At 31.9% G+C, this 19,088-nt stretch overlaps 1 protein-coding gene across 1 annotated transcript in view; it reads right to left on the bottom strand.

Annotated features, from left to right (window-relative positions):
- LOC129229636 (F-box DNA helicase 1-like) overlaps nt 1-19,088 on the bottom strand; it is a 60,616-nt gene that overhangs the window by 10,059 nt on the left and 31,469 nt on the right. The window contains exons 9-15 of the mRNA XM_054863990.1: nt 16,532-16,621; nt 13,440-13,659; nt 10,581-10,746; nt 8,821-8,957; nt 8,614-8,713; nt 8,228-8,370; nt 3,467-3,533 (exon numbers count right to left, since the gene is read on the bottom strand). Coding sequence (XP_054719965.1) covers nt 3,467-3,533; nt 8,228-8,370; nt 8,614-8,713; nt 8,821-8,957; nt 10,581-10,746; nt 13,440-13,659; nt 16,532-16,621 — 923 coding nt within the window. The remainder of the gene's footprint in view (nt 1-3,466; nt 3,534-8,227; nt 8,371-8,613; nt 8,714-8,820; nt 8,958-10,580; nt 10,747-13,439; nt 13,660-16,531; nt 16,622-19,088) is intronic.

The raw sequence follows: 19,088 nt of genomic DNA, 5'->3' as shown, positions 1-19,088 counted from the left end.
GAAACAAGATTTTTTATGAGCATATTTTCATATTATTGATATTGTTTAAATAGCAATAAAGGTAAAATTAAACTCAATCAAAATAGTTGATATGACTATTAGTCAATCAGTAACAAGTTATTTCTAAAACAAAGTTTTCTCTTCAACATTAACAAAAACATTAGGGTAAAGAAGTCTACCATTGAAAGACTGCACCCCAATGAATAAAAGAACCTATCTTTTCTTTTTCAATATGATTTCAAAGGGTTATTTTCTTAGATGAATTAATAACAGCATTCCTTTTAAGTAATTCCAAAAGGGCAACATCTAGAAAATTTTATGGTTTGTCTACTTTTTAGAAGTGTTTGTTTATTGAGTTGCTGTATCACTTTTTATTTAATCTCCAAAAGAAACTTTAAGCAGAACAGTATAAGTTATCCCTGTTCATATATATATATATATATATATATACAGAGTGTTCCGTTTTAACCTCCAAGACCTTTATTTTCGCAACCGTTAGTCCTAGATGTATACTCCCAATTGCAAAAATGTTCAAAATCAGATGCAGGGTTAAGATATTGAAAGTTTGAAGTAAAAATAAAAATGAGTCAAAAAATACAAAATTTAACTTTTTATATGGGCCCTTCGTCCCCTAATTAATATTTAGAGAAATAATCTCCATAGAAAACTATTAGTGACACAAAAATCTCGGCATTTGTGCGACAAAAACTGAAGGAGATATTCCATTTCAAAATTTTAAGGCACCATACAGAAGATGAGAATGGAACTTATCACCCTTTTCGAAGAATGGCAGGTTGTCAAAGTAGAAAATCAAAGTATTTATATTTTTCATTGCTGTTCAAAAATAAATGCAAATATTATGCCATGATTCGCAAAAAGACACTACAAAACCTCAAACAATTTGAAAAATCACACTTTATGCACACATATGATTTTAAATACTTGTTAACCGCTATATTTTCCCCCTAAAGGTGTTATTGAAGGCTAGTGAAAAGTGGTGTAAGTCACAAAACGCTGCGTTTCCTATCTCGGTGAATATTGGTTGTACTAATTCCAAACTTTTTGTGCTGGAATTATTTTTTAATGGATATTATTTCACTAAACATAAGTTAGGGGACCTGGAGCCCGCATAAAAAGTTAAATTTTGTATTTTTTGACGTATTTTTATTTTTACTTCGAACTTTCAATATCTTAACTCTGCATCTGATTTTTAACATTTTTGCAATTGGAAGTACACATCTAGGACTAACGGTTGCGAAAATTAAGGGCTTGCAGGTTAAAACGGAACACCCTGAATATATATACAGTCAGACCTTGAATAGGAATTCTATGTCATGTCTTGTCAGATATATGGTCAAGGTTTTAATATATTAATCGCTTATAAGGTTACTTCTGTCTGATTTCTTTAAATGATTTCAGTGCTTAATAGATTCACTTCCAAGAATTTCGGCGATATACGATCCTTAAAAAGTGAAATGTTGTATTCCTATTAACGTAGCATGTAGTGCACCGAATGCAGTAGAAAGTGAGTATTAAGACAGTGACACTAAAATATAAAGCAATAACGAGGGCACTCAGAGTGTACATATTGCAATTTTTTACCAGTCATGAGAAGTCAAAGAAAATTTTCAGAAAACAATTAGAAACATTGTGTTTAAATTTACGAAAAACCCTATTAGTCAGGTATTAATTATAATTTTGAGTTAGGTAAGTTGCACATCAGTCCTCTGCTTGGGCACATTTGTAAGCTGCTTTACTCTACATGAAAGTTCTAAAAAATCATTTTTAAAATTTCTTATTGATTCCAAAGGTTTTGATTGATTCAAATCTATTAAAATAGTTATAACCTAATTACTGATATTTTTGAATGTTTTAAGTTTTGAAAAGAATTAAGGTATATACATGTTTATTCTTTACACACACGTTATAAAATATATATGAATCGGTTATAATGTCACCCCGCTTATAAGGTCATTTTCGTGAAGCCCCAAGGGGTGACCTTATGTCGAGGTCTGATTGTATATAACTAAGCATATCAATGAAAATGTTTTTAATATCATGTATGAGAAGTCAGTTTTTAACAATAGTATGAATCTATGAAAATAAATTTGAGCATAATAGTTCATTTTACTGATAGCTTATTCTAATTACTATTTATTAGTATCAACACAGTTCTTTTAAAAGAATTTCTTCATTAAAATTTAGAGCTTTTGAAGAAATCAGACACAAATCCTGAGGAGGGAGGGGAGAGGTCATGGAGGTCATTATCTCCTTTAAATGAACCAAAAATAGCCTAAAACAGCATTTTTGGCAGTTTTTTTTTCCCCTCTTCAATTTTGACCAGAATTGTTTATATGATCTCTAAAGGAATTGAATATTCCTTTAGAGATCATATAAATAATTAATCACACAAGTTCCAAATGTTAATTTGCTGCCAGTTTTTCATTTTATGAAAAATTCTTTTAAAAAATTTTATCAACTTTGTAATCCATTAAAATTAAATATTGAAAAATTTATGAAACAGAAAGCTGTAACTAAATTTCTATTCTTTGTTTAGAGAATTTAAAGCTGAAAATTAATTTCTGAAACATTTTTGGTGACTTGCACAAGATAGATGGGGAAAAAATTAAAAACCTAAAACAATATCCAATATCAAACAATATTTATTTGAACTCTGAAGGCGATTGCTAAGCACTTCAAAAAATTCAAAACCTGTTAAGAATGTAAAATGATTGCACATTTCAATACATAGATAACAGATGTCAAGTTTAAACAAAAAAATGAAGGATGGAAAAAAAAAAGAGTTTGATTTTATAAACCTACTTTAATTATCTTTACATCATTTAAAATACATAAAATTGATGGATAACAGTACATTAGAGTCATCTTATAACTCTTGAACAATGTGATTCCATTCTGAGAATAATACATATAACGTCAGAGATGAGAGACAAAAGGTGATTTTTTGTATTATTATGGAGTTAATTCATGTCTGAATGACATAGTTCCATGAAATGGGTGATTTTTGTTTGAATACTTGCCAACAAATACATCAAATCATTTACTAAAGAGAAGGAAAGTCAGAAAAGGGAGGGAAGAACAGAATGCTCTACAAGCTGGGCAAACAGAAGATTTTTCTCATTTGACTAGAAAAGTAGATCTGTGAAAAAAAGCAAGTCCCCTGTCAAAATAGATGGTTTGGCAGGCACAATGTATCACAGCTGTTAATGCTAATTCCAGGGAATAAAAAGTGAGGAGGGATTGTGAATGCATCACAAAATAAAAAGAAATATTTGTAGCATTGTAATTTTTTTACAGCTAAAGAGGGGAGGCAAATAAAAAGCCTGATGAGAAATGTCAACAAGAAGTGATAGAAATACATTATAATATAATAATTAATAAATAATTTTCTAATGAAAAAAAGACTTCGCAAGTACTAGCATAACAAAATTGAAAAACAACTTACGTGTTCTAGAATTTGCTCTCAAGTTATAAATATCGATAATCTGATCAAAACCATAACCTCTAATGCCCTGAAAAAAAAAATGTATTAATTACGATGCTATGTTAGTGTAAATAGAAAATTCATTGGTACTTCACTTTTAACCATACAGAGCTGCCACAAAAGTTCAAGAATGAAATTCCCTGACATTTTCAGGATTTCCAGTTGCTTTTAGAAAAAATTCCAGGTCAATGAAAGTCAACTTAAGTTATTAGATACCAATACAACATATTTTTGATGTAACTAAACCTAATTTATGAATTAAATAATGCTTTAAAAATTATCAGTCATTGTAATCAATATTTAGGTTAAGTTAAGATAAACTAAAAATTTAATTACATTGATTACAAATGCTTTAAAAGATCAGCACATGGGTGCAAGTTTGGTGATGTGTTCAAGATGGAAAATATTTTGACCCCCCCTCCCCCCCCCCCACATGCGTTCTTAAGGAAAAATATATGAGCATAAATGTTGTAGATCTTGACATATGGCAGTTTTGGAACCTGTATTTGCTTTGAATTTTTAGCTTTTGACTTTTCTAACAACATGGACCTAGTTTAAATTGCAATATTTAAGCGTTTTGACATCGTAGTTCCAAAAACCTAAAAATCACCAATAATGGGGGGTCTGGGGGCTCTCCCCCAGACGTTTTTTTAAAACGTCCAAAAAACGCAATGGTATTCCATTTTGGTAAAGTTCAGGGAATGGAAAGGTTCAGGGACTCTCTTACATCAATTTTTTCAAACTAATAGTCCCAAAATCACAAAATTGGGCGATTTTCAAAAATATTATAGGAAGAGGGAGGGGGCGCTGGCTCTCTCCGAAATTGAAGCTTTGAAGACGTTGAAAGTGAAGTTTTAAAAACGAAATCGTACTCCACTTTTCAAAACATTTACACGCTTTTTGAATGCATTATTGAAGGTATGGAGTTCAAGAACTCTCCTTCGGCAATATTTCGAAATTGAAATTCCAAAAAAGAAATGTTACACGATGTTGGATGATGTTTGGGGTAAAAGCATTCGGGGCTTCAAACCATTAGTTTTTCGCCTACCGTAAACCTTTTTATTGCAACAATAAAATCGCTTGGGACATTCGGCACATAAGATTTTCACTTTTGCAACATAAATCAGTTCTGATCGGAAAGTCTACCCAAGATAGCGTGAACAAATCAGAAAAGAAAGAAAGGTGAGGGAAGGATATGGGCGATTAATGAACTCGCACCAATCCCCCCCCCCCCCCCTCAGTCTACATTTGAAAAAGAAATATTATATATCATAGCAGGTGGTAAAATTACCAATAAAAAAACAGCTTCAGTGAAGTAGATACATTTTTAAACGAGGAACCCTATCCAAAATTCATTAATTAAAAAGCGCAATAAGGGAACTGAATGCTCACCCCAAAAGGGAGGGCACCTGCATTATGTCCCTCAAAAGGTACTCAAATACAACCTAAAGTAGCGTTTTAAATATTTCAGCATCGAAAAACTTTCGGAAGAGCACTCCCGTACCCCTTCCTCTAAGTTCACCACAAATTGATTTGCGTTTTTAAGGCTTCAGTTTCTAAATTTTTTTTTTCAATTACGCACACACACAGTACCCTTTTACCTATATACTTGACTTATGACCGCCTAAAAGTTTTAATACTTTAATTTCCGAAAATGTTTGACAGAAGCTTCCTACTTCCTTCCTACTTAAGTCATCCAAAGATAGCTCAAAACAAAGTTCTTAAAACTTCAGAAACCACAATTTTTCGAACTGGGAGGCGGAACACCCCCTCTCCCTGTGAAAAGCAGGCACACTAAAGGCAGTGTAAGTTTGTGTTTAATATTTATTTTTCTATTGAAAGAGCAACTCCCCTCCCCACATCGCCAATGACAACACAAAGTTTTAAGACTTCAATTTCAAAAATGTATCGAGAAAGACCCCCGATTTCCCTAACTCTTAACTCACTCAAAAATAGCGAAAATATCAATTCAATACTTCTGCATAATCAAATTTGCGGGGGGAGAGAGACCCCCCCCCTCAAGCTCTTTCCGCTAAATTCACTAAATTTGACTTAAATTTGAGGTTCCCCCTTTTCATCACTGAAGTTTTTAAAATTTAATTTCAAAAATTCATCAAGAGAAAACCTTCGAATTCCCTCTTCTTAAGCCCCCCAAAGATTACTTAAAGCAGAATTCTGAATACTTCAGCTTTGAAGGGGGAGGGGGACCTTGAACCCCACCCACTACGATCATTAAAGATGGTCTAAAGTTGCGCTTTTAAGACTCCAGTTTCAGAATTTCGCCTAAAGAGAGCCACCCTCCTCTTGACATTGCCAAAGACAGACTAAAAGTTTTAAGACTTCCAATTACAAACATTTCTCGAGAGAGTGTCCCATATACACTTTCTCTTAAGACATTTTAGTATGGCCTCAAATATTTACTAATGCATCAGTTAGAAAACATTTTTAGGTTAGAACACCGAAACCATCTGTCATAAATTCATCAAAGATTGCCTAGATTAGTATTTTTAAGACTCCAATTTCCAATTTTTTTTAAAGCCTCACCCTCCCCACTTTTACATCATGAAAGACAGCCTAAACATTTTTACCTTTTTTAAAGAGTTTGCAGAAGAAAAATCCCGAACCTCTCCTAGCCTCAAAAATGGCTTAAAATTAAGTGTTTCTATTTTTTTTTATTCTGGAGCCCTTGAGTAGCCCTCCCCCCCCCCCTAGATTTTCCAAAATATAAATGTGTTAAGACTTCAGTATCATGGATTAATTTGCGGACTTACCCTCTTTGCAAGAGCAGCGTTTTTTCGCAAACTCCTGCTATTTTTCACGTTTCTTTCTCTCCCCCTCCCCCTATTCTCATTCTAGCGAGTGTTAGATTGAAAGTCATTGGAATTTAGTGATTCTTCAAGTCTTAGAATAAACATGTCAAAGATGCAGGAACAGTTGCTCGTCGGTGTTTCAAACCAGCTTGAAACTTGCCTCGGATTCTTTCCAGAATTCCCATTTGCATTAAAATCTTCAAAATACCCGATAGTTCCCGATTTACCTGGTATGTGGACGCCCTTTGATGTGACGCAAACATTTCATCCCGTCAGCAATCACACTCAACCGTTGATTCAGATTCAATTATAAGGCAATTTAAGAGCGCACATAATTTTCATTTATGCGTGTAAAGTTTGCAAGAAAAAAAAACGTAAGGATGATCGAAAACAGCAAGTGAAAAATAAAGACGAAAGACGACCCATTCGAAAAATTAGCGAGAAAAGCGAGCAACTCCGCCGTCTGCAATGCAGTGAATTAGAAATAACAGAGCTACCTAAAAAAAAGTCAAACAGCGCGAGTCTAAAAGTCACTCCTCCGAAAGCATGTTGCAAACAAAACAAGCTCATGGCGGAAAATGGAGAGAATGTCGATGTAAATTCACGATTATGGAAAGGTCTAGTAATTAAAGCATTTTTTTCAAACACTCAAATTTTCGTTTTTTAGTAAAAACTGAAAGAAAGTCATCGAATTACTTTCCGTCCTGACCTCCGTCTTGGAAATTTTGTCCAAGACGGAAATCCGTCCTGAGACGGAAGGTCTTGCACCCATGGATCAGCAATTTCCAATAAGTACTTTTTGTTTTTTTGAAAAAGGACTGAAATTTCAAATGCACTAAGCAATTTTCAGCAAAGCCAGTTTCAATGCTGACATGTTTCAAAAAAAAAGTTTTAACCAATAAAAGCAAAAATGTTGAGACTTAAAATTTTAAATTTTAATAACCAAGATATTCATTTTATGAAAAAGGGGGGGGGATGCAGAATGAAGGCTATTAAGATGCTAATAAGAGCATGAATTGCGGAAAATACTAGTAACTTCTAGCTAAACATGGCTTGTATTTTTTTTTTTTTTTTCAGAAGAAGCAAAATAAAATGTAATAATACTAAATCAGAACTTTATGATTTTCGTATGAATATTTCTTTTCTTTTCTTATTTTTGTAGCCTTATTGGATTCAGTCTTGGAAAATGAGCTTGAATTTTCTTTCTCTCAACTACCAAAAAAATTCGCATGTTTGGATTGCAACATTTACTGTACAGAGCATTTTTGCCCAAATGGTGCAGCAATTTCCAACATCAGGTGGATAAATTGGGAAGGATTCCCTGACATTTCCAGAAATTTCAACAATTTGTGATATTCCCTGACCATTTTAGGTAATTTTCATTTAGGCAATTTCCAGGAGCATGACAACCCTGCCATATAAGTTTTACATACTATAGTAGTCATTAAAATTTAAAGTAGGGTTGACATTACCTCAGATTATTGAAAACTTGGATAGATGGTAAAAAAAATTCAAAATTTAAAAAAGTCCTAGGGATTATAATTTCTTACATTTTAAGATGATAAAACAATATGCACATGCTTAAAGTCTCAACCATAATAATACACAGGCTATTCATGGTTCAAAGAAACTTTTGTTTTTTTATTTTTTACAAAGTTAATTCTCCTTTTAGACACAAAATCAAGTCTAAAAAGTGGGGGAAAGGGTGACTCTCGAGTGATAAAACATTTAGTGAATAGACAAAAATAACAGCATTTTTGCTACCATGAAAAAAAAAAGGTCCAAAGTTTTAAATGAACACTTGAATTAAATGGAGCACCAGATTTTTAAGACTTTACTGTAAAATGTAAAAAAGCCATAATATTGTTAAAAAACTAGAACCCAAGTAAGAAAGTATATCAAAAAATCTTACTCCAGCAAATGCACCATGAATGACTGCAGGCTCATATCTCTTCCTGTTTTGCAGACAACATATTCTAACAGCTTCATTAAACAGTGTAACATTTGTGCGTGATATTATTGCATACTGTCCAATAACTCTACCATCAGTGTATGCTAAAAAGAGTTACAAAAGTTTCAAATTTGTTAATGAAATCCAATGAAATAAATGATTATTTAGAGCTAATAACTTTACAAGAATATTTTATAACAGGGGTTTTCAAACTTCCAGAGTCTATGCCCACATAACTACTAAAACTAATTCAAATGCCCAAAAGAAAGAAAGAAAGCAAGAAAAAAAAAAGGGAAGGAAACATTGAAGATTATTATTTTCTGAAACATTAGACAAAAGTATCTTACATGTCTTTTCACTTCCCACAAGAGTTTCATGAGAATTCAACTTCAAAACTTCCAAGCAACAGGATGCAATGTAAGCAATTTCCGGACCAAATCTAAAAGACTAACAAGAAATCTAACATCAATGAATCAAATTACAAAACTATAAAAATATTTCACATAAAAGCACACAAATTCAAGTTCCTTAAATAGCATTATGCAAGCACTTACTTTTGTCAAATAGTAGGTGTGTGTAGCAGACACACTTTGTAGGGCATTGTTTGCACCACGGAAACCATAAATTTGCTGATTTGGGTCCCCAACAAGTATGACAGGCAATTTCTGACTTAATACAACATCTAGCATTGCTGTTTGTTATTTTAAGGAGAAAAAAAGAGGTTTTATGAGTAAAAGCAAAAGTTAGACACATGAAACTTCAAAGTGAATTTAACTATACACATTAAATAACAAGCTTCTTTTCGCATTGCAAAAGACCAAACTTATTTATTACATTTGGATCAAAAATATTCAAAAGGAACTTTTAATAAAAGTAAAGAATGATAAAAGATATCATTTGAGACTTGATTTGATTAAATGCTTACTTGTTTACATGAAGTAGAAATGGACAATTTTAGCCATTTTTAAAAATTCGAGTTAAAAAAAATGTGAATAACTCCTGCCGTAATTAAGTTAGAGCATCGTAACAAATTGAGTAGCATGCGGGAAAATTCTATCTTTCCCAACAATATACATAATATTAATATGTGCAAGTAATCCCCCCCCCCCATATTCGAAAGTGTATGTGAAAATTGGCCCTAAATTGAAATAAAAAAAGAGCTATTCATCGATTTTTTTTCCCAAAGTGTTCTGCAAACCTTTTCGGTACTAAAAGAAAGATACTGTAAAATTTTTAGCAAAATTGACCCAGTAGTTCTCCAGTTTTGTGCATTCAAACAAACAGACGCTTTTTGCAGGCTTCATTTTATACTATGTAGAGATGTTTTTCAAAAAAAAAATTTTTTTTTTTAAGTTGGAACAGATGATTATCTACAATGATTTGTTAATAAATGCACTATAGTTAATTTTATCTGTTATAATAGAGCCTTCTGGTCTGTCTAATCTCAGATAAGAGTACATTTAATTAATTTTACTTTTCAATATTCACATAAATTTTACTTTTTAAATTTCAACTGTTTTTAAAAGTTTGGAGTGAACCATTATTGTCATTTAAATAATATAAACTATTTTTTCATTCTGCTTGCATACATCTGAATTTTGCTGGTTTATGTCACTTTAATTAATGTTTGATTCATTTTTGCTATTTCTATATCATTATATCATGGAAGTTATCTTTTTTGCTCAGTGTAACTTTTGCTAACTCATATTAATATAATCTCATAAGGGTCAATGCCATGCTGATATTACTAGTAGAAAAAAAGAAAATAATAATAATTTTTTTACATGAGAAACTTCATGCAGTTTTCAACTCTTTATTTTTATTTCTCATGACTGAAAATGAAGCAAAGAACTAAAATACTTTTAAAATATGTATTGTATATTTAACAAAATTCAGTGTTTGTTCCCAGGAAGAAAAGGGGTCAGTAATCGGTCACTTTGTCAACTATTTACAAATGGCTAATTTTAATTGATTAATAGGCTGATTTTTTTTCTTATTATTATTACAATTACTTCTGGCTAGAACAAGAAACTATGCTGAATGAATTTATTACACCAAACCAATAGTTTTGAACACTGTCATGCCGCCATATGACTCAAAATTTTAAATTATCATTGCAGGGGTGTGAACAAGACATTTTTATAAGAAAAAAATAAAGATGGATAAAAGAGGTTACAGAGAAATAATTTACAGATAAATTCAAGATGAAATTGAAATTTTAAAGGAAAAAGGACTTGAAACTAAAAAAAGGACCAGTTGAGAGCCCAGAGCTCAATAGTAATTTCATGACATAAATTATATTTCAAATGCTCACCTGGATTGCAATCCTGAGCTTCATCAACCATAATACAATTATATTCTGATAATTTAGGCTTACTCAACTGATAAAGCTTGAGATACACATCGTGAGTTATTTTAACAGAGGTATCATCCTTATTAATCATCTTCTTCCAAATCTCAACAGCATCTTTAAATACTTTCTATTTAAAAAAAAATATATTTTTTTCAGCGTTGAATTAAAAAGCATAGACAAAATTTCAGTTAAGACTTGAAGAAAGAAAAAAAAAAGCTATATATAGATTTTGATATGAAAAGAAAAAGACTGAAATGTGATGAGAGTAAAAAAACGTTGAAACATGGCAACATGAGACATCCTTAAGGTCTGAGTAGATTAACTTTGATTCCAAAATATGCATTACAATTGAGGAGGTACTAATCAAAACAACACATGTCAGTTTCAACAAAAATCAAGTTAGCAGCAGATTTAATTTTTCACAGAATGATTCCCACAACACTGTCTTGTTAGTTTCAGTAAAAGAAATTCATATCATATTTATATTGTTTTAAAACTTAGCATCCTAAATCAAGCAAGAACAAGTCCAAAGGCTTGCTTCAATCAAAAAACAACAAGTACATTCAGACAATAGGCTACCTCCATTTTGGTCAAGTGACCTGAAGCTGATATATCCTTTCAAGATTTATGATTAGCTGTTGAAGTTATGGTGAACGTCTGTCAACGTTTTTAGGCTCTTAATTCGTTCAAAAACAAACATTTTTATCATAACTTAACCTTTAAAAAAAAACATGTCCATCACATTCAATCAAACAAAGACCTGTCCTAATTTTTAAAAAATTAAGGTGTATCGATCTTCCTACATTTCAAGGTTTTAGTTTAAGAATATTAATGGGACTAAATCAATCTATATAAATATATCAATACATTTTCCCATAAAAGATTATTAGAAACACGTTTTTCATGAATTTCCAAAAATTGTTTCGAATGGTCATGTGTGGTTTTGATTAGCACCTCCTCAAATATACTTTAGTTGGGGCAAACCTAACATGGCAGCGTCGTAACGCTGTGATTCGGATCTGCGTAGCTGTAACAATGCTGCCACATAAGGTTTATCTCAACTATAGTGTGCTCAACTTGATATGTGTGAAGAGTTATTCATTTACAAATAAAAATAATAATATTATTAATTAGTTGAATACCAAACTTTTCGAAGAAAATAGCTCATATATGGTCAATAACAATTCAAGAATGATCATTACAGACATCGGTAACACAAGCATCAATATTCAGTAAAGCTTAGCAAGAGAAAGATAGAAAAGCAATACTTGAGTTTTTAAATGTTTCAATTTATAATTCATTTTATGTGAAAAGAACTAATATTTCAATCGGCATTGCAAGATGCGTACATTTTTTTATTATTAATATTTATGCAGTGATTAAAATTCTGCCAAAATTCAAACAGCATTAAATTACATGCAATATACTGTGCAGAGACTGCAGTTCCGACCTTGTTATGAACTCTCTGGACGGCATAACCGGGCTGTCAATATATTGCATGCACTTCTGCCTTAGCCCTGGCTTAAAGGTGGTAACTTCTGCTTAACATCAAATTCGTTGTACAGTAAAAGCCTGATGTAACATGTACAGCAAATAATAGGAATCAGCAGGAGTGATTTGCAAGACATTGACGATGAATTAATTTTAGTCAAGTAATATTCCTCTTCTATTCTGATTACATTACAGAAAAAAATAGAAACAGACACACATAATTATGAATTTCATAGCTGGACAATGAGCAGCTCAAATTAAAGCAAGAATTCTTGTTTTCGTGAGTTTTCGGTACAACCACACATGTCAATCTCATATTAAAGCCTTCAGCAGTAATCTTAACCAGGGGCAAATATGGAAAACCATTTTATGGGAGGGGGGGAGGGTCATGCTGAAGAATGACCCAATGAACAAACCTACGGCTTTAGATACAAAAATTTCTGCAATTGCTTGGGGGACAATAGAAAATATCAACTCAACCAGAAATAAGGCATCTAATTGGAATAAATGTTGCTAATTGATTTCATAAGCAATGAAACAAAATATTTACTTTCAAAAATAAGAATTCTAAAGATTCAGTAATCGTTTATATTTTATGCATAGTGTTGGGACAATGAGGACGGATACTGTTGTCAATGGAAAAGGAGAAGGGGGCATGACCCCCCCTCCCCCTCCTTGTAACCGACACTGACCACAACAACCTTTAATTTTTCTGAACCGAGGCAAAAACTAAACTTGAAACTTGTTCCCTTACCTATTTTCCTTCAAATTCGGGATGCAAAAAAAAAAAAAAAAAAAAACAGTGAATTTGCCACCTCTAAGAAGTTGTTACTTGGGGCATGACTTGCTTCCTCCTTAACAATTTTCAGTAGCTATTAGTGCTTATCAGTAACTCTTAAAACTTGACAAATGCAGAACCAAAAATTATTTGATACCCAAAGAAGAACCAAACAAACAAAGAATTGAATTAAAATACTCCTTAAAATTAGAAAAGATATAATTTTGCTTTTATCCCCCCTTCTGAAGAAAAAAATTTAACCAAATTATACATTGCAATTAAAACAAACTCTGGCATCCTCCATAGAAAATGAAAGTTCACCCCTCCTTCCGAGCAAAAAAGGTTTAGTTAAAATACTCATTATAGATTTAGAAAAAAACCAAGCAAGTAGATCTGGTGTTCGTGTTAGCTATGTTCATGTGAAAATGGCTAAATGGAAAAATTTCAGGCTTCACATGAGATGAGATCAAGCACATAAATATAAATCTTGAAAACTCTGTTGGGATATAAAATATATTACTGCATTTTTTTTTTTTTTTTCCTTTACTTACTTCTCTATCTAGTTCAGAAACCAATCTTTTATCAACATCTCTGTGGTGGAAAGGTACATGGCTTTTATTGATTTCAGGATCAGCAGAAACAGTAAAATTTTCTAATGTATACAGAACAAGTTTAGCATATGAATGGACTTGGATAGTTGATGAAGCATGATATTTTAACAATGTGACAAGATCATGAGGGCGCATCCTTGTAACTAACTTGTGTTTCAACCTGTTAAATACGAAACAAATTGGTTCGGAGAAGGCAAAATTCAAACAAATAAAACATTGACAAAAAAAAAAAAAAAAAAGGACAAGAAAATAGAAATAACATTTAATGTTTCATACTCAAAATACTCCTTAAAGGTACCTACAAAACTAAGCATCATACTCATATAGGGGCGGATCCAGCATCTGGTTTTGAAGAGTGTCATTATTGAAAAGACAGGAATCAAAGTGCAATTTTGTGCTCAAATGGGAATCTCGGAAGATTTTTTTGAAGTGAAGGTCCCCAAAATACAGATTTAGGCAATATTTGGACACTTTAGGGAGGGACATGCGATTTCACATGTATTTGATTTTTCCTAAAAACGACAGAAGTGAAATTGAAAGTGATCTAAAACAACAAGTGTGAATGATTAACAGAAAAAAATTTGTGCTACAATGTCTCAACAGAAAGTCAGCAGTCTGGGGGGGAGGAGGGGGGAATGCGTCCATTTTCTAACCGACACTCAATAAATGTAAAATTCATGAAAGATAGCACTAGACTTTGTTGAATAGTATTGTAATTTTTAGACAATTCAAAAAAATATAATATTTTCATTTCATTTTTTAAAAATTGCTGACCATATTCTAATTGGGATTTTAAGAGACTTTGGTGCCATTAAAGAACTATTATTGTCATTCTATTAAGGCTTTTTAATGAGATTTTTTTTAGCAATGGTTATGAGGATTTTTAGAGATTAATCTTACAGTTGACTTTATTTAAAAACTGTTGCCTTTATTCTAAATTAGATTTTTAGGGATTGATAACAATTTTAAAATTGTAGGGTTTTTTAAGGGGCTGTTGTTCTTTTTATAATAAAGATTTTTAGGAAAAGAAAATTCTTATACCAATAAGAACTTTTAATTAAAATTAGTTAATAAAGAATTTTAACTAAATTTCACGTCAGGTGCTTAGAAGAAAATGCTGAATTTGTGTGATGTGGCTACACTTTTTTTCCCTCCTATGGAGCAATGAATGCAATACTCCAAATAGCCCCTGCAACATTGAACTATACAACTGGTTATACAGTCGAACCTCATTAATTTAAACAAGATTTTGAGGCGAAAAGTGCTTGTAATCCCCGTCCTATTGCATTTAAAAATAATGGTTGTGTGTGTGTGTTTGCAGGTGTGTGTATGTATGCGTGTGTAGAATTTTGACGCAACCTGAAGACGGTTTTCGCTACAGAAGCAGCATCGTGAGGCCGGTCGACGGTGGTGCTGCAGAGGGTGCTGGTGGGAAAATAAAATCATAGGACATCAAAACAGTCAAATGAAATGAGTTTGGATCAACCCTTGGATTAGGATCTATGCAATCTTCACATTGCTGCCAGGCTAGGTTTGACCCAACTTTAGTAATAAAAAGTAACTTTAAGCATAATAATCAACAATTGACAACAACTCATATTTATTTTGATAGAATAGATATTGATTCACAAAATCTCCCTCTTCCCTAAATGCATGCAACATGTACTCTAAGAGAAAATAAATATACATTTTAAAAATCCCTCTTTTGTTAAAACAATATTGGCATAAATCCAAATCTATCTATAGTTTCAAACTACCAGGGTTGGCAAAAACCCAGGTTTTTTTAAAAAAGCCCATGGACCCAGGGTTTTTTTGGGTTTTTTTAAATAAAACCCAAAAAAATCCAACTAAAGCTGGGTTTTTTAAAAGAAATGTGGGTTTTTTTGTCTTTTTTTAGGGGAAAGGTAGGGTACTCGTAGCATATTGTAGCATAAGTATATGAACAAAGCACAAAAATTGTCTTGATAAAAAAAAGCTGGAAAATTCAGCATTTTCTGAAGAAAGGTATAAAAGACGACAAAATTCAAGAATGGTGAAGTTTCAGATTTTTTTAGTTTCCATGATTACCAAGAGTTAAGGCAAAGTTACTTCTTGAGTGATAAAATCTATTGTTTATTTGTTCGTTTTTAATTTCAAAATTTTTTTTTTTTTTTGTATTTTACTTTATTATATTTCATTTTGTTATGCGAAACTACTGTAGAACCTCAAGTAGTTTAAATCCCTTTTTACTGAATTCCAGCTTAATCAAGACATTTCTTTGAATTTTATGTTGCCTGTTTTTCTATTTCTGTGTACAGAGTAAGAAATATTACACTTTATCGTAAGATAATGAAAATACTGTACATCCTATTCCGTTTTCTGTCCGACCATTTGTAAAACCTGTTAATTTCTAAAAAATATACCTTGTTTATTCGAGCTTTGTGAGGTGTTGGTTTGCAGAAAATAGTTCACACGAGAGCCTTTTAGCTAGAGTAGTATCCTTTGTATAATCTGCAAATATTGAGAAAATCTGACGTGACAGGACTTGGTCAAGATAATTTGAGTTTATTATTAACCAGTTGAAGGAAAAAAGTTAAATATATTTATTTAAAATCTTTGAAGCATTTTTTAATGCCCTTAAAAGTTAAGAAATACTATTAAAGTTCAAAATTCATTTTTTATGTCCATTACCTATTGTGAAGAAGAAATAAAAAAGAAGTTTAAATTGTAAAAGTATTTAAATTAATTATTTTAAAAAAAAAAGTTCTCAGAAAATTTTAAAAAACCCAAAAGTGGGCTAAATAATGGGTTTTTTTAAATGGGTTTTTTCAAAAAAACCCATTGGGTCCAATCCGGCCAACCCTGCAAACTACAGCAATAAGAAGGGGGAAAAAATGCATTAAGATTTCTGTCATGATTTTTTTTCTTTTTTTCATATACAAAGAAAAAATAAACATTTCCCAGCACATAAAATTTAAATTGATGCATTTTTCAGAAAAACCACACAACATTAATACAGAACTTAAAAGAAGTATCAAACTCAAGACACTTACAGACTGCCATACACTTTGTAAGCTAATGAATGAGCGGTTTTGCACTTCACATTTGGTGGAAATTGGGACTTCGCCTCCTCACAAATGGCTCTGTCGAAGAAAACAAAATTAAAAGCAGAAAAAATTTATTTTAATGTTTTATTTAGTTCCTTAATGCAACAAAATTAAAAAACAGGAGAAAAATAATAACTACACAAATTAACACTTGTTCTTGAAAAGAAATTCCGGCCTGTGATTTCTAATATAGACCTTGGGAAGGGGAAGGGAAGAATATGCATACTGCATAAGTGGACAGTTATAAAAAAACACAGAAATCTTTGATTGGACCTCAAAAATGACAGCTTCATTTTAATTTTGAAATTTTGAAGAGCCTGTGGTTCATGAACTAACCACATCATCATGTGGTTCATCATGAACTAACCACAATTAAAGTAAGAAATAACAATGTCAAAAAAGCAAATTGCAGACACACAAATTGAAAAGACATCCAACAAAAGTCGGATGTCTTTTCATCCATAAGCTCATTACTTTTTGAATTGAAAAATAAGTTCCCTGTAACGCCAAAACACATGTCTGCAGTAATCTGCAATTTGTGCTTTTTTGATGGTTTTTATTTCTTACTTTACCGCTCAGCACCAAGGTATTTATTTATCCTAACCACGATTACTTTAAATTGTGCAAAAAGTACACACAATCAACACATATTGAAAAAAAAATAGGAGGGGGGGGGAGATAGCAAAAGCTTTTTAAAAATTCAAGTAGCTTATCTACCGCATTCACAAAAAAATTTACAATAAAATAATAAAATAGGAATGTTTAAGCTAGGGTGTCAATAAAAATCATGATTTAAAATAATGATAATAAAAAAATAATAAATAAATGAATATTTATGATTAAAGTGAAAAAACCAATATAAAAATTAACAGAATTTTATCCTTTTTTTTGTGCATTGTATTTGTATGAGCTGAAATGTTATTACATTTTTTTGCACGTTAAATTAATCCAAACTTGGCGATGGGGCAAGTTTACGCGTTGACGTCTGAGCACCTTTATGCACGTTCTTACTGTGTCTTTCTAAATGTAACGTTTTTTTCGCTTTGAACTGTCTTAAAACTTTTTAGTATTTTCAGGCTATTTAGTTTTGAAAATCACCATTTAATTTTTAATTGAGTTACAAATTTGTATCTTATAGCTTACAATCACGTAGTGTTGTCTTCATGCCCCTTCAGCTTTTACTTTATACACTATTCAGTCTGTGACAAATTTGCTTTATTTTAACGATGGTAAGACATTATGTTCAAAACACTAAGAGAACCACGTTAGGTGTCAAAATAAATATGCGTAAACGTGTCTCGTGTGCAAAACAAGTTTACGCAACTGTCTTCGACTCAAAAATCATTTTTTTAACGGTTTAAAACACTAACTGAGCAACAGCTGAATATACCAATTTTGACTATAGCAATTGCTTCCTAAAACTGTAATGTGTAAAATTTCCTAAATTGATACAGAATATTTAGGAAATTCATTGGAAAAAATCCGCGTAAACGTACCCTGGTCTAGCCTATAAGTATTATTGAAGAATTCAGGGCTATTTCTGTGTGAATTTCAAAGCAGTTGCTGATTTGTTTTTGAAGCCATGATACAATTGAGATAACATAATTATATTACATGCTGTTTCTGTTAATATCATGGTTTTCCCAAGAAACTACTATATGATTTCTTTCATTTTGCATTTTTTATAAGCTGAAAAATAAATCTATTATTTAGAAAATAGCTTGCTGGATCAAAATAACTCTTTTAGGCATGCCTACACATTTTTTCAAGAATGTTAAATCATTGTTTTAAAGCTCAAAACTCGCGGTCGCCAGTCGTCAAATGCGACCAATTTCCAAATTTTGGCGACCATTATTTTCACTTCAGTCGCCAATGTGGCTACCATTCGCCAATGCAACCTTCCCTGACCTATAGTCTTGACATATGACCTTTCCCCAAATTCTTTTGTCCACTAAAAGTTCGGCTATCGGATCACCAGGGATGAAGGAGGGAAGGGGGGGGGGGGGAGCATTGTCCAATTGTGGCTAATTGTGCTATGTGTTCTTGTTCTGAATAGAAAACAAAAATCGCAATCAGGATGGCCAATTCGTTACAAAACTTCTATTTCGAAAACTCGGCTTTCTTTACACGCGATCGTAAAAATAGACAAATTTCATACACCAATTTAGTAAATTATGCTTTTTTGATCTTAAATTTATTTTTTAACTTTATTTCTCCTTAACAAATGGCTATTTCTTCATTTTGCGGTATTTTTAAACTACGCGTTTTCAAAATGGCGGCCATCGTTATTGTTCATTTTTACCAATTAAGACGAAAATGTCTTTTCCAAAATAAAAAGAATTAATCTTGTACATTTGGTTTACATATGAATAAACAAAAATGGCGCCTTTGAGTCAAAATGCACCGAGATAAGGTAAAAACGATATTGAGACAAGGTAAAAACGATATCGAGACAAGGTAAAACCGATATCGCTAAAAAAAATTTTTTTGCAAGATTTTTGAT

The sequence above is a fragment of the Uloborus diversus genome, chromosome 9 (assembly GCF_026930045.1).
Source record: "Uloborus diversus isolate 005 chromosome 9, Udiv.v.3.1, whole genome shotgun sequence".
Lineage (NCBI taxonomy): Eukaryota > Metazoa > Arthropoda > Arachnida > Araneae > Uloboridae > Uloborus > Uloborus diversus.
This window is presented reverse-complemented; position numbering and strand designations above follow the sequence as displayed.